The sequence below is a fragment of the Bos javanicus genome, chromosome 23 (assembly GCF_032452875.1).
Source record: "Bos javanicus breed banteng chromosome 23, ARS-OSU_banteng_1.0, whole genome shotgun sequence".
Classification (NCBI taxonomy): Eukaryota; Metazoa; Chordata; class Mammalia; order Artiodactyla; family Bovidae; genus Bos; species Bos javanicus.
The window spans coordinates 11417777-11432584 of NC_083890.1; the positions used below are offsets into that span (position 1 = coordinate 11417777).

At 50.0% G+C, this 14808-nt stretch overlaps 1 protein-coding gene across 1 annotated transcript in view; it reads left to right on the forward strand.

Annotated features, from left to right (window-relative positions):
* CMTR1 (cap methyltransferase 1) overlaps positions 1–14711 on the forward strand; it is a 53535-nt gene extending 38824 nt beyond the window's left edge. The window contains exons 14-24 of the mRNA XM_061398060.1: positions 4597–4653; positions 5423–5480; positions 5929–5997; positions 6955–7086; positions 7998–8120; positions 8806–8897; positions 9728–9796; positions 11093–11140; positions 11977–12089; positions 12628–12736; positions 13358–14711. Coding sequence (XP_061254044.1) covers positions 4597–4653; positions 5423–5480; positions 5929–5997; positions 6955–7086; positions 7998–8120; positions 8806–8897; positions 9728–9796; positions 11093–11140; positions 11977–12089; positions 12628–12736; positions 13358–13490 — 1003 coding nt within the window. The 3' untranslated portion in view covers positions 13491–14711. The remainder of the gene's footprint in view (positions 1–4596; positions 4654–5422; positions 5481–5928; positions 5998–6954; positions 7087–7997; positions 8121–8805; positions 8898–9727; positions 9797–11092; positions 11141–11976; positions 12090–12627; positions 12737–13357) is intronic.
* Positions 14712–14808: the final 97 nt, after the last annotated feature.

Genomic DNA, 14808 nt, shown 5'->3' on the forward strand with positions numbered 1-14808 from the left:
GTTTTGTTTTTTTTACTGTATTGATTATGCCCTTTGCACAGAAGTTTTATATTTTGATATAGTCCAGTTTATCTATTTTTTCTTTTATTGCCTGTGCTTCTGGTGTCATTCAAGAAATCCATCGCTAAATCCAGTGTGGTGAAGCTTTTCTCTGTGTTTTCTTTTGAGAGAAAGAAAAGTTTTATAGTTTTATTTCTTATGTTTAGGTCTTTGATCCATTTTGAATTGATTTTTGTAGGTAATGTGACGTAAGTGTCTAACTATTGTTTTGCATGTGGATATTGAGTTTTCCCAACATTTTTTGTTGAAGAGTATCTATATGCATTCCCCATGGAATAATCTTGGCACTCTTTTTGAAAATCATTTGATCATACATGTGAGGGTTTATTTCTGAGCTCTCTATTCTGTTCCATTGGTCTTGATGCCAGTACCATACTTTTTACTGTGGTGTTGTAGTAAGTTTTTTTGAACTCAGGATATGAGGCCCCCAGGTTTGTTCTTCATTTGCCGTATTGTTTTGGCTATTTGGGGTCCCCTGAGTTTCCATATGATTTTTAGGATGAGTTTTTCTATTTCTGCAAAAACTGCCATTGGGGTTTTGGTAGAGATTGCATTGAATCTGCAGATTGCTTTGGGGAGTGTTGTCATGTTAACAATATTAAGTGATCCAGTCCATGAACACAGCATGCCCTTCCATTCATTTATATCTCTTTTCATTTTTTTCAGCAGTGTTACACAGCTTTCAGTGTACAAGTCTTTCACTTCTTGATTTAATTTATTCCTCAGTATTTTATTCTTTTTGATGCTATTGTAGATGGAGTAGTTAACTTCATTTTCAGATTGTTGTTAGTGTGTAGAAATGTGACTGATTATTATAACAATTTTTTGTGAAATCTTTAGCATTTTTTGCATAAAAGATCATGTCATCTGCAAACTGAGATAATTTTACTTCTTCCTTTTCCGTTTGATTGCCAAGAAGTTTTAAATTTTGATGCTGAAATCCAATTTATCAATTTTTTATTTTTGTTGGTGATTCTTTCTCTAAAAAACTTCCACTGTACTAAAGTAATGAAAATACTCTGACTAGAGTATCAGTCAGAAGTTTCATCTAGAAGTTTTATTTAGGTTCTTTAATGTCTCTCAGCAGTTTAATAGTTTTCAGTATAGAGATGTTACACATCTTTTGTTAAATTTATTTCTAAGAATTTTATGGGTATGTAAATGGTGTTTTAAATTTTTCATTTTCTAATTGTTCATTACTAGTTTATGGAAATACAATTGATTTTTGTATATGGACTACATATTTTGTGTGAATGCTTCATTTACTTATTAGTTCTAGTAGTTTGGTAGATTCCTTAAGATTTTTTACATATATAACCATATCTTCTGCAAGTAAATAATTTTTTGCTTTCCTTTCCAATTTGAATGTCTTTTAATGTCCACTGACAGATGAATAGATAAATATATATGTTCCTTTATATATATATATCTCTCTCTCTAAAGGAGTTTAAAAAGGATTAATAAAGGGAAATTTATAGCATTTAAATATATACATTTGTTGTTGTTCATTCTCTCAGTCATGTCTGACTCTGCAACCCCATGGACTGCAGCATGGCAGGCTTTCTTGTCCTTCACTGTCTCCCAGAGTTTGCTGAAACTCATGTCCATTGAGTTTCCATCCAACCATCTCACCAAAACTTCAAAAGACTGCACATTTATAGATTAATACCCCTCATGAGCCTATACAGAAAATCTTCCCTTCGTGTCTCGGTGGTAAAGAATCCACCTGCCAGTGGAGGAGACATGGGTTCAGGAAGAGCCCACAAGCCATGGAGCAACAGAGCAGGTGCACCCCAACTATAGAGCCTGTAGAGCCCAGGAGTCGCGACTGGAGGGCAGCCCCTGCTCTCCGGAGCCAGAGAGAAGCCTGCACAGCAGCAAAGACCCAGCACAACCAAAAATGTAAAGAAAACTGTTTAAAAATTAGTAAATCAAATATAGCAATGTATAAGAGTAATGCTTATGATCAACTGGAGTTTATCTAAAAATGCAAGATTTGTGTACCTTTTGAAAACTATTTTTTGTACTTCACTGTATTAAAGGAATAAAGAGGAAAAATAATATAATAATTTTGGTAGATACAGAAAGAATATTCAACAAAATTAAACATCTACTCATGATTAAAAACTCGCAAACTAGTCATGGGGATAAACTAGCCGTGGGGATAAACTAGCCATAGTGATAAACTAGTCATGGGGATAAACTAGCCGTGGGGGATAGACTAGTCATGGGGATAAACTAGCCGTGGGGGATAGACTAGTCATGGGGATAAACTAGCCATGGGGGATAAACTAGCCGTGGCGATAAACTTTGTCAGTGTGTCATGTGTCCTTTTTCCTCTGACTGCTTTCAAGATTTTCCCTTTATCTTTTGTCAGTTAATTTATGACACAGGAGGTAAGAATATACATTGGAGAAAAAAGAGTCTCTGTGTCTTTGTGTCTCTATGACAGCAAGTGATGCTGGAAAAACGGGTGGGTATATGTAAAAGAATGAAATTAAAACATTTTCTCATGCCATATACAAAAATAAACCCAAAATGGATTAAAGACCTACATGTAAGACCAGAAACCATAAATCTAGAAGAAAACAAGGGCAGAATACTCTGACATAGAGAGTAGAAATTTTAGAGGTGGAGAGATCAGGCCCTAAGGCAAAGAAAGCAAAAATAGAGAAATGAAACCTAATTAAAGTTAAAAACTTGTGCATAGCAAACGAAACCAACAGAATGAAGACAACCTACTGAATGGGAGGAAATATTTGCAAATGATAAGACTTATAAAGGGCTAATATGCAAAATATATAAATAATTCATATAATTCAATATCAATTAAAAAATGGGCAGAAGACGCGAATAGACATTTGTCCAAGGAAGACATATAGATGGCCAGCAGGTATATGAAAAAATGCTCAGCATCACTAATAATCACAGAAATGCAAATTAAATGTGATCACCTTGCACCTGTCAGAATGGCCACCATCAAAAAGTCTACAGATAACACATATTGATGAGGAAGTGGAAGAAAGGAAACCCTAGTACACACTGAAATATTACAGTCATTAAAAAAAAAGAATGAAATTCTGCTATTTGCAACAATATGGATGGACCTAGAGCAGTGGATCTTAGTGAAATCAGTCAAACAGATAAGTTGTCATTATATGTGGAATCAAAAAAATGAATAATAAAACAAATTGCATGATAGATTTAGAGAACAAACTGTTGGGTTACCAGTGGGGAGAGGGAGGAGGGGAGGGGCGAGATGGGGGATTAAGAGGCACAACCTACTATGTGTGAAATATAAGCTACAGGGATACATAGCCAGTATTTTATAATACCTTTAAATAGAGTGTAATATATAAAAATTTGATTTACTGTGTTGTATACCTGCAACTATACTTATGTAAATCAGCTAAATAAATAATACCATTTATTTCTAATATATTTTTAATTTCTAGAATTTTTGCTTTTGAAAAACACAGTTTTTATATATCTCTGCCAGTATTTTTCCATCTTTTAAAGTATATTATACCTTTTTCACTAGATGCTTTAACCTGTGTTTCAGTTATTTTCAAGGTCTGGTCTGATCATTTTAACATTTGGATCATCTCTTGGTCTTGTTCTATTGGACTGTTTTCCCTCTCGTCAGTAGGTCACATTTTCTTGCTTTATCACATCTCACTTTTTAAATGAAAAAGCGTGTCTCTAACAGTCGTGGAGGCTAAGGTAGTAAGGGCGGCTCTTAGCGCAGGTGAGTCAGTTTAGTGTGTACTTGAACTAGGTCTGGTCTGTGTTGTTGCTTCATTCAGAATCAGTTCAGGGAGTTCCTGGTGGTCCCTCGGTTAGGACTCTAATTGAAAGGTTGCAGGTTTGGGGATCCCTGCTTGAGGAACTAAGATCCTACAAGCTGCACAGTGCAGCCAAAAAAATCATTTCACTACGGCTTTCAGGGTTTTTTTTTAAATAATTTATTTGGTTGCTCTGGGTCTTTGTTGCTGCTAGCGTGCTTTCTCTAGTTGTGGTGAGAGGGGGCTACTCTTTGTTGAGGTGCTCGGGCTTCTCATTGCGGCAGCTTCTCCTGTCGCAGAGCACGGCCTCTAGGCACATGGGTTTCCGTAGTTGAGACTCTGGAGGCTCTTCGGTGGTTATGGCGCAAAGTCTTAGCTGCTGTGCGGAATGTGGGATATTCCTGGGCTGGGGATCGAACCCATGTCCCCTGCATTGGCCAGTGGATTCTTATCCACTGTACCACAGGGAAGTGCTCAAATTTTTAAGAATGAGATCAGAACCTTCCTTTTGGCTGGGCTTGGGATCTGAGTGTCTGGAGGGTTTGACTCAGTTCTGCTTTACCCTAAGCCTTCATCAGATCCATGTAACTGTACCTTAAGGGTATGGTCGAAGGGGTTCTTTTTTGACTTTAACCCCTTCCCCAAACATAAGATGGCCACTGCTCTGGCTAAACTTCTCTGTCCTGATGACCATAAGCTGTCTTTTTTGGTAATCCTTCTGAGATAAAACCCTTTTCTTTTTTAATTCCAGCCACTGTAGTCTGCAGATCAAAGCTCTGGCCAAAATCCGTGCCTTTGTCCAAGACACGTGAGTGTTGCCCTTTCCAGAATCCACCTGTTTCAACGGAAGATCTTTATGTTTTGTTCCCCACCCCCCAACCCCAAACCGAGCTCTTCACTTCATTTCTACGAACATTTAAAAATACCTACTTTTTTAATCTCATACTTTACCGTATCCTGTGAAGGATGCCAGAGAAGCATATGGCATGAACCTCGGCCTCGAAGGCTTTACTTTGTCTTTGGACAGATAAGAGTAACCCAGGCAAAGGATACGGGAAAAATTGTTACCAGTGCATCAGAGAATGTAGGGGGGCAGGTGTAGAAGATCTGATGTTCAGGGGACGTAAAGAGTGATCAGGCTAGGAGAGGGAGGCCTGGTCAAGGAAAACCTCTGGTAGGGGGTGAGCAGGAGCTCCTCCAGCTTTCTCGGGCATGGCGACGTCCACGGGATGGACTTAATGTGGCCTGTGTCAGGGAAGGAACCAGTGTGTTCTGATGGGTACTTGGAAGAAGGGTGCTTGGGGACCCTGCCATCCAGGGTGGTCAGGAGGGTGGCTCCTCCCTTCCCTTTGTGGTTGAACAAGGAGATCGTCTCGTTTCCCGTGCCCCTGTGCCCTCATCTCCCGGAGGCAGAGCTGTGTGAGTGTTACAAGCAGCTTGGGTAATGGCGGCTTGGCCTCATGTGCGCATGCACACGTTCCCTCACGCGACTCCCTCTCCCTGGGGTTCTGATGGGCGTGCAGGAGGTACACTCCTTGTTCAGAGGTTTCAGTCATTTACTGGCTTCATTTTCCCAGGACCCTGATCGAGCCTCGGCAGGCAGAGATCCGGAAAGAGTGCCTCCGGCTCTGGGGGGTGAGTGTCCCCCCACCCAGTTCTGCTCCAGGGCAGGGACGCTTTCGAGAAGACTGGGACCGACTCCCAGCCTGGCTGGCCCCCACAGCACTCAAGAGTTGGACGTCTCAGCACTGTTGGGAGTTACTTCCTTGGCTCTTTCACTCAAGTTTAGCCCCACAGACTGGTCACCAAGGACAAGGGTGGTGGGTAAACAGGCCTGTTTCCTGCTGGTGGCCCTGGGTAGCAGTATTGACCGCAGAGAGCCCCGAGAAAGGTAAATGGCTCTGAAGGAGTGTTACCACAAGGCCTGAAAGGGAGCAGGGACTGAATTGGCCACCTCAGCCCCCCTTTCCAGCTTCCTTGGGTGCCATTTCTTCTTGCCCAGTCTGAGCCTGTGTGTAGGCTCACACACAACCCTGATCAAAAGTGTGCTTGAAAACTGAAGTTCTTTGCTCTCTCGTTTCAGATCCCGGACCAGGCTCGAGTTGCTCCTTCTTCCACAGACCCAAAATCTAAGTTCTTCGAGCTCATCCAGGTAAGCTTGCTGTCTGGTGAAAATAAAGAGTTAGAGAGGCCTGGTAAGAGGTGGTATCACTGAGACCCCCGGGTGCCTGGCCTCCAGGGGGCTTGTGCAGGTACCACGTGGGCTTCAGGAGTGGGCTGAGACCTCCTACAGGCGGGACTTTTGGTGAGAGTGTTGAGTTCCCCCAGAGCCCACCAGGCTCCCTGAAGATTCTTGGCCTGAGATGTGTTGTGATCAGCATTCCTGCTGCCCCAAGGGTGGTGCTGGCTCTTACTCCCCAGCAAGTTTAGGGTGCCATGTGCCTGCAGGGGAGGCATGAAGTGTGAGGTGATCTTAGGCCAGGAGCTGGTCAGAGGGGCAGGAGGGGCTGCCAGGAGAGCTCCATAATGGAGTGGCCCAGACCTAGGCTCTGTTTCTGGTGAGTGGTCTCTGGAATTCTGCCCTGTGTTTTCCTGCCACCTGAATTCTAGCTTTTCCCTGGGCTTCATTAAATCTGGCCCAAATCTTGAGCTGTTGTGCAAGTCAGGGACTGGAGAATGAGGTTCAAGATGGCCTCAAAAAAACAGCATGTGTAAATTTTTCTGAAACAGGTGGAGAGATCACCTAACTGCTTTCAAATCAGCTGCTTGCAAGTCTTTGCTTTCAATTTTATTGAAGGGGAGGCTTTTATATTCGGGTGACATTTCCTTATAGCTCTGGTAAATCGATCTGTACTCAGGGACTCGGTGTTCTTTCCTTTTCCAGCCTCTTCTAATAGGTCCTAAAGGAACACTCCAAGTAGATGGAATTAGATCCCAGTTTGTTCCTGGTTAGGTAGAACAGGGGGCATGTTTCAGAGAGCAAGTGCTCCCTGTCCCCACCCGCCCCCCAGCCTGCCCTAACCCTCTGCCCCCAATCCCCCAGGCGCCCGTACTGAGCGCCTGTCCCTTCCCCCAACCCAGCCATGTTTTCTCTGACCCGGGGCTGCAGGGCACTGAGATTGACATCTTCAGCTACAAGCCCACGCCGCTTACTGCCAAGACCCTGGAGAAGATCCGCCCAGTGCTCGACTACCGCTGCATGGTGTCTGGCAGCGAGCAGAAGTTCCTCATCGGCCTGGGGGTAAGTCTGCAGCTGGTTCCCTCCCCGGATTGGGTGGTGGAACCGTGCTGTCTGTGGGAATCTGGACAGCCGCCTGCCACACTTGGCGTGCGTTTGTTTGGCACTGAGGAGCTGGCGCTTTGACCCCAGGGAAGGTATTTCTTGAAACTTCCCTTCCTTTCCTCCTCTGAGTTACCCATGTGTCGTTCATTCTTGCACTTACTCGTGTGTTTGCTTGTTCACTTCGGTGCATTGCCGCCGGGAGCACTGCCTCCTCCTGGTGGCGTGGCGCCTCCTGGGCTAGGAGGACGGTCAGCAGGCTCGGCGGCTCCAGCCCTGGCAGCCGTGTCTTTGCAGCACTGCCCCGACCCCTGCCACCCCTGTCTCGCAGACACCACCTGTCCTTACTCTGGTGCCTTTGGAATCTAACATGAGGTGAGGGAAAGCCTCGGCAGTTCTGTATCTGAACTGGGTAGAGTCCTCACCGCTCTCCCCCTAACTCTGACTGGTCTTCCTGTGTAGTTTTCTCTCTTCCTCACTTCCTTTCTCTGTGTCCTCTCACATTTTATCTTTTTCTCTCTTCACTGTCTCTCTCTGCTCTGCTCTCTGGATCCTTCACTAAACCCTCCTCACACATACACCAAGCTGGATCTTGCCTGAGGGCCTCTGATCTTGGACTCAGGCCTCCTGAATGGTGCCTGAGCCTGTTCCCTGCGGCGGGACCAAGTCAGAGCACTCCTCTTCCGCCGAGGCAGCGGAGGACAACACTGTCCTCCTCGCGTAGGAAGTATCACCGGCTCCTTTCTCCAGACCTCTTCTGGCATTTCCAGCCCCATCAGCTTGGAGCCACCAACTGAAAGCCTTTTTGAGAACTGGCCTCTCACCGCTCAGTCCCTGTTCTGCCTGACGTAACCCTTTCTGTCTGCCCGTAGAAGTCTCAGATCTACACGTGGGATGGCCGCCAGTCAGACCGCTGGGTCAAGCTGGACCTGAAGACAGAGCTGCCGCGGGATACTCTGCTCTCTGTGGAGATTGTCCACGAGCTGAAAGGGGAGGTCAGAGGTGGTTCTGCTCGCGTGTTGTGGCTCTGCCATCTAGGGAACTGAGGCACAGCTGGGCTTGGCCCTTCACTGCCTCCCGCCACACACACCCCGAGTTAACTGGGTTACACTCTGTGTGGTTGTTGGCAGGGCCCAGGGCCCAACGAAGGCTTTGTAAGTATTCCTCTTCCAATAGTTGCTTTAAGCCACAGTATGTTCAGGTAGGAAGGCTCACAGTCTCCTTCTGTGCAGGAAATCTTGATCATCTCTGGGTAGCAAAGGCCCTAGTCAACCTGCTGTGTAGTTTTTAGATATTGTTACTGACCAAGGATTCCTTGGGAAAGAAGCAAGTTGTTATTTCCCTTGAGCTTTGGGTATTACCACTACACACATAACTTTCAGAACAGTCAGTGGGAACAGAGGGCCAGAGTGGGAAGCCAGCTCCTCCCAGAGCACCATGGCGGCAGTCTCACCGGGTCTGAGCTTTAAGGGGGCTAGTCCAGGACCTCAGATCTCTTGTCTGCTCAGAAGCCTGGGCCAGTCTGTGGCCAAGCATCAACTGGGAGGGAGGTGAGAGAAATGTGTTTAGAGCACCTCCCTTCCCCCAGCTCTAGGTAGAACGGAGGCCAGCAGGCCACATTGGGTGGAGTGGGCCCCAGGCCACTGCCTGGCAGGGTGGGCAGTGTCCTTGTCCTTCTAGGGGAAGGCCCAGCGGAAGATAAGTGCCATCCACATCCTCGATGTCCTCGTGCTGAACGGCAGCGACGTGCGGGAGCAGCACTTCAACCAACGGTCTGACGGGGGCTCTGGGGGACAGAGGGGGAGGTGGGCCAGGGCGGCGCTATGGCAGCGGCCTCTGTGGCTTGGCTCCTCACTCAGGTCTTCTCTGCTTAAGAACATCCTTAGTTTCCCTCTTCTAATGGTAGCTGGTTCCAAGGGCAGGGTGAGAAGTTGATGTTGGCACTTTCATTCACCAGGGCTCACCCTTGATTTCATAAATACCAGTGCACTCCACTTTGCTGCTGTTTAGATCAGGAGAGATGTTTGCTTTAAGGCTGAGCAAGAGGGTGACCTTATGGGGAGAGGGAGGGTCTTCTCCCCTGAAGAATGTGTTTTGTGCTTGGTGGCCCCACCTAAGTCAGTTCACCTGGGTCCCCAGTTCCCACTTTCATTCATGGACGGATGCTAATCAGTTGTTTAAAGGGAGTTACAGAACACCCTTAAACTGCCGTGCCGCTGACATCACTCCTAAGTTGGCTCATCTGAGTGGGTGCACTGTGGGATCAGTGGTTTGGGGTGAAAGCGCAGACATTTACAATAAAGATGATACTTGAAGTTCTGCTGGAGGTGACTGAGTACAGCCAAAGTTACACTTGAGGAAAACCAACCAAGATGTAGTAAAATTAGAGGTCAGAATCCAGAGAGGGGGAGCGGGCCTCCCTGAAGACGTTGGTGGAGAAGGGCAGGAGGGGGCGTCCAGGGGCACGCGGGTGCCGCCTCTTAGAGCAGCTTTGCTGCAGATTCAGGAGTGTCCTCTCACTGGTGCCATGAAGATGCTCTGGGGGCGGGGGTCCAGGTAGAGGTACCCTTACTTGCCTCTGAGAGACTCCGTTGGATTGTAGGATTCAGCTTGCTGAGAAATTTGTGAAAGCTGTTTCCAAGCCCAGTCGGCCTGACATGAATCCCATCAGGTGAGCCTATCACCTCTCCCCCCATATCCTCCTCCCCCGTTGCTTCTTTCTGGTTAGTGCCTGCCCCCCTGCCCTGTGAGGTGGGAGAGGGCTCAGTGGAGGCCAGGCCAGGCCAGCGTTAGAGGTCAGACCACCCTGATGAGTGATGTGCTTGGGGGTCCTGGAGAGGTGCCTGCTTGCCCTGGAGTATCTCCCTGTCCCGCCTGTCACAGCAGGCCAACCTCCAGCAGAGAGAGTCATTGCTTGGGGTTCAGGTGTCCTCATTTCAGATACACGTGCTTCTGAGGGCGCTGATGCACCTGTGAACCACACATCCATGCTTGGGTATCATTAGCATATCAATCCTGGCCTTTTCAGGTAAGAAGAGGGTGCTGAGGGAATGGGAGTTTTTGAATGTGATAAAGAGAAGGGTGGTTTGAGGTAATGGGATCCTTGGTGCATGGGAAGAAGGCCACGGATTGTTGCCATGTGAGGTGATATGAAAGGTGCAGACCTTGTGGGAGGCAAGGAGGATAAGAACAGTCAGCAGATAGACGGAGAACAGACTTTTCCAGTCTGGGCTGAGGTCTGATGTTATTATCTTTGGGGTTTCGTGTGTCTACAGACTGAAAAAATAATTTTCATTATTCTTTTTAATACAAATTTACTTAGAATTAAATCCAGTAGTAAGAATGCACTTGATAGAAATCTTCTGAAAGTCTAAAAAAGCAATTTCCTCTCATGCTTTAAAATGTCCTGTCTGCCAGGTCCTGAGAAGCCGCTTCAGGGACCCTGTCTGTGTTGTGTGGGGTCTGGTTGCTCAGTCTCTGGGCACCTTACCCAGTAATGGCTCCAGAGGTGTGCTCAGCGGCCCTCAGGGCTGGGGGGCTGGGTAAAGGGTCTCCTCACCTGTGATGGAAGTAGGCCTGTTAGGACGATTTGGAAGTAACTCTGCTACCCGAAGGCCTAAAGTCCATGCAGACAGACCTGGACAAGAGCCTGGCCCTTAGTGTCCTGGCCTCTAGTGATGGGGACGTGGGGCTGGAACACTGACAGGGACATCGCTTCCAGACCTTCCTCTCCCTCCCTCTCGCCCTCCTCAGCCATGGCTCTGCTCCCCAGTTGCCCTGGGCCAGGCTCCAGGGTGCTTGGCAGCTGTGAACCCTAGGGCTTGTCTGTGGAGGCAATGCCAGGCTGCGGTCCTTGTTCTTGGTGGTCTGGGTGGTGCAGGGCCTGCAGGAGCAGCCTCCTGCCTCCCCCTGCTGCCCAGACAGGTGCCCCGGGAAGCCCTCGTCATCTCTGCACCTCTCTCCACAGGGTGAAGGAGGTGTACCGGCTGGAGGAGATGGAGAAGATTTTTGTTAGGTGCGTGGCTCAGCCAGGGAGCTCAGGATTTGGGAGGAGTTGGGGTGGGGTGCGTGGCAGTGTCCAGGACTCCTCCCCTGCTTTTCTGTAGAGATGAGTTGGGGGCGCGGTGCCGAGTGGCCCCACGGCTCCTCTAACTCCCCCTCCTTTGTCTGCATGGCTGCCTGGCAGCCAGAGGCCCCTGGCTGAGCTGATTCAGCACCGTCAGGAGGGGGGTAGGGCGGGTGCGAGTCAGGCAGAAATACGGGCTCATTGATGCTGTAACAGTTACGAGTGTCCCCACGAGAGGCAGAGTGCAAGCTGCCTCAGCACTGTAAATCCAAGCCCCTGGTGCCGAGAGGGGTTGAGCCTGGGGGTTGGAGGGGCTAGGTGCCTCCTCGTGCTCTCAGCCGTTGCGCGGGGGGCTTGGATCTGGGGGTCTCTTCCTGGGTGTGCCCACCGGGCCACTGGAGCCAGACCTGGTCTCACTGCTCCCAAATTAACTCTTTAGTGGCTACGCTGACACCATGGCTGGTGAGCCGAAGGCCCCGTGGCACTTGGGGTTTCACATCTCACCCCAGCTGGTGTCACCCTGACACCCCGCAAACAGCAGCAACATAGCAGAGGCATGTGCCATTCCCCTGCCTCCCCTGCTCAGTTGGGAGTTCAGAGGCTGAGTTCTAAACCCAGCACCCCACTGTGTGACCTGGAGCAACTCATGTCTCTGCCTCAGTCTCTTTTATGTTGAGCCGAGATTCAAGTATTGGGTTGGCTGGTTTTGACATTAGTCAGAGATTAACATCAGGACTGACTCTCTCACACACTTCCTGTTTGCACGCCTGCTTGGGAAAATCAAGGCTAGAAATGAAGATCATTAAGGGCTCCAGTGGCACACCGAAGCTCAGCTACACAGGGCGGGACGACCGGCACTTCGTGCCCACCGGCCTCTACATCGTCAGGACGGTGAATGGTGGGTGATGAGCCCCTCCCTGACCCCCTCCCTCAGCCAGGGCGACTGGCCCACACCTCGCCTGGGCTGGAGCTCAGGGCTTCCTACTGAGGTGGGCAGAGCCAGGTGTATTGAGGGGGACTGCCTTCCCTGAGCTCGTGCGTCTTTGGTGGTCCTGGGGGTTGGGCTGGGGCTGGAGAGTGGGGCCCAACTTGTACATATGGTGTCCTTATGGCAGGAGAAGGGCCTTCCTCACGGGCAGTGGCAGATCCAGAAAGACAGACTGGCCATTTGTATCTCCTGTTGAGTCTTCTTCCCTCTGGCTAACAGAATCCTGTCCCCTCTGCCAGCCCTGGTGGGAGGTGGGGCTGCTGAGTAGTCGTCGTCTTCGGCGTCCTTCAGGAGCCGCTCTGGGCTGATGATGAGGGCTGTGTCCTCCCAGGCTGTTCTCTGCTGCTGTCTGGGGGAGAGGGCATGGAGGAGCCAGGGAGGAAGGCTGACTCATCCCTCAAGGGTCTTGTGTGTCCTTTCTGAGCCTTTGTCCCCTTCCTCCCATCAGAGCCATGGACAATGGGATTCAGCAAAAGCTTCAAGAGGAAGTTCTTCTATAACAAGAAAACCAAGAACTCTACCTTTGACCTCCCTGCAGATGCCATTGCTCCATTTCAGTAAGTAGGCCTCCTCCAGGCCTGCCCCCTCAGCAGCCCCAGGAACTCCTACCAGGATGCCAGCTGTTGGGGCACACCTGCGCCCTGAGACTCACTGCTGCCCAGGCAGGGGCCTCCCCCGTGGGTGGGATGGTGGTCTCTGCAGGGTGTGTCTGGGACTGGGCGGTGAGCCCAGGGAGAGGCGGGTGATGTCAGGACTGGCTGTGAAGGTTGGGTGGGCATCCTGAGTGTGAAGGGCCGACCCTGGCACAGGCACGTGGCAAGGCCCACAGCCTTGCTCTCAGACCCAGTGTCTGTTTGCCAGACTCTTGGTCATAGGTTTCAACAGCAGCAGTAGCTCTAATGCGCCTGTAATTAGTGTCACCACACTAATACTGTTCAGTTAGAGCAGCAGAGACAGATAAGCCCCGAATATCAGTAATGGGAGGATCCAGTAGGATGCCGTTAGCAGTAGAAGCTATGTGTTGTTGGAAAAGCGGGCTCCGGAAGGCGGGAGGAGCGGGGTTACTGGGTATGTTTTGGCTGCCAGACGGAATCGTTCCCGTCACAGGTGTCAGGTTGGTGGGGGTCTCTTGGTCCTGTTCCCCTGGGTGCAGCCTCTGACCTCCTCTCTCCCCCCAGCATCTGCTACTATGGCCGGCTCTTCTGGGAGTGGGGGGATGGCATCCGTGTGCACGAATCCCAGAAGCCCCAGGACCCAGACAAGCTGTCCAAGGAGGACGTCCTCTCCTTCATCCAGACGCACAGCGCCTGAGGGCCTGGGGCGTGCCCACCCTGCCCAGCGCCCTGTCGTTCGGAGCCTGGCCTTGAGGGCGGTGGCCCCCTCCTGCTCCTCTGAAGAGCTCAGTTGGAGCCTTTCGAGGACACATGTTCCTTCTGTGGGACACTCTGAACTTTCCTCCCTGGAGCACTGCCTGGGAACTGTCTCCCCTGCCAGGACAGGGCTCCGTCAGCTCCTGCAGCAGGTCAAGGTCAGGGCCCAGGGCACCTGGGGCCAGCGGGGGACGTGTCAGGGGCAGCAGGGCTCAGCTGTTCTCTTGTAGCACACACTCACTTTTCTGAGTTCTGTGCATTGTCCGAGGGCGCCTGTGCCCCTGCCTTGCCCAGCTTTTTATTGGGCAAACTCCGAGAGGGGAGGCCCACTGTTGTGAGCTGGCTGGAGCAGCTGCTATATAAATCAAAGTTTTGTTTTCTTGAACTTGTTCTGTTTTGATGCCAAGTTGGAGAAGACTGCCTCCTCCCCTGCCCTGCCCTGGTCTTCCCAGCCCACACCTCTGACCATCCTGCAGGCCGGGAAGGGAAGCATGTGGACCCCGTCTGATACTACATGGGATGCAGGTGGCATGTCTGGGAGTGGGTGTGACTGCTTCCTGGGGTTGTAGAGTCTGTCTGTGCCCCAGCCCTCTCAGTGTAAACCCTGGGCAGCTCTAGAAGGGGAGGAAGCAGTCTTGAAGAGCTGCGTTTTCTGTGGCCAGCAGTGGTGGCCCCCTGTAACAGGGTCCTCCAGGGCTGGGTGGCACCCAGTCCTCTGGTGATCATGGCACTCCTGGTTGCCCCAGACACCTTGCCACCCTCCCCGCTCCTTTGTTTTCTTCCCCAACAGGAGGCACAGTTGCTTTTGTTTGTCCTTATGTGGTCACTCCACGTCCTCTATATCTTGGCGGGCGGAGGGGGAAGCTGGGCAGTAGCTTTGGGTGGGGGAGGGAACCTGTGGTGGTTTTTAATGGGAAATACCTCTCGGAGATGCTCACAGGGGCTCCCTAGGGCCCCATCCGTGTACTAAACTGGTTTCCATGGAGATAGAGGGCACGGAGGCTTCCCATGAGGTTGGAATCGACTCCACCTCAGGGGTCTCCAGCCCGCATCCAGCCCCTCCCCCCAGGTTGTCAGCAGCACCGCTGAGATGCTGTATTTCCACCCAATTCTGGGTATCCGTGTCTTGCAGAACCTTGGATCATTAAAGACATATTTTTAACGCCTGTGTGGTTCTGTGCTGGGGCTGCTGTGTGTCCTCTGTGCTTTGTGGTCTGGGGCTGGGAGCTGAAGGGGAGGAAGCTTGCCTCAGTGAAGTG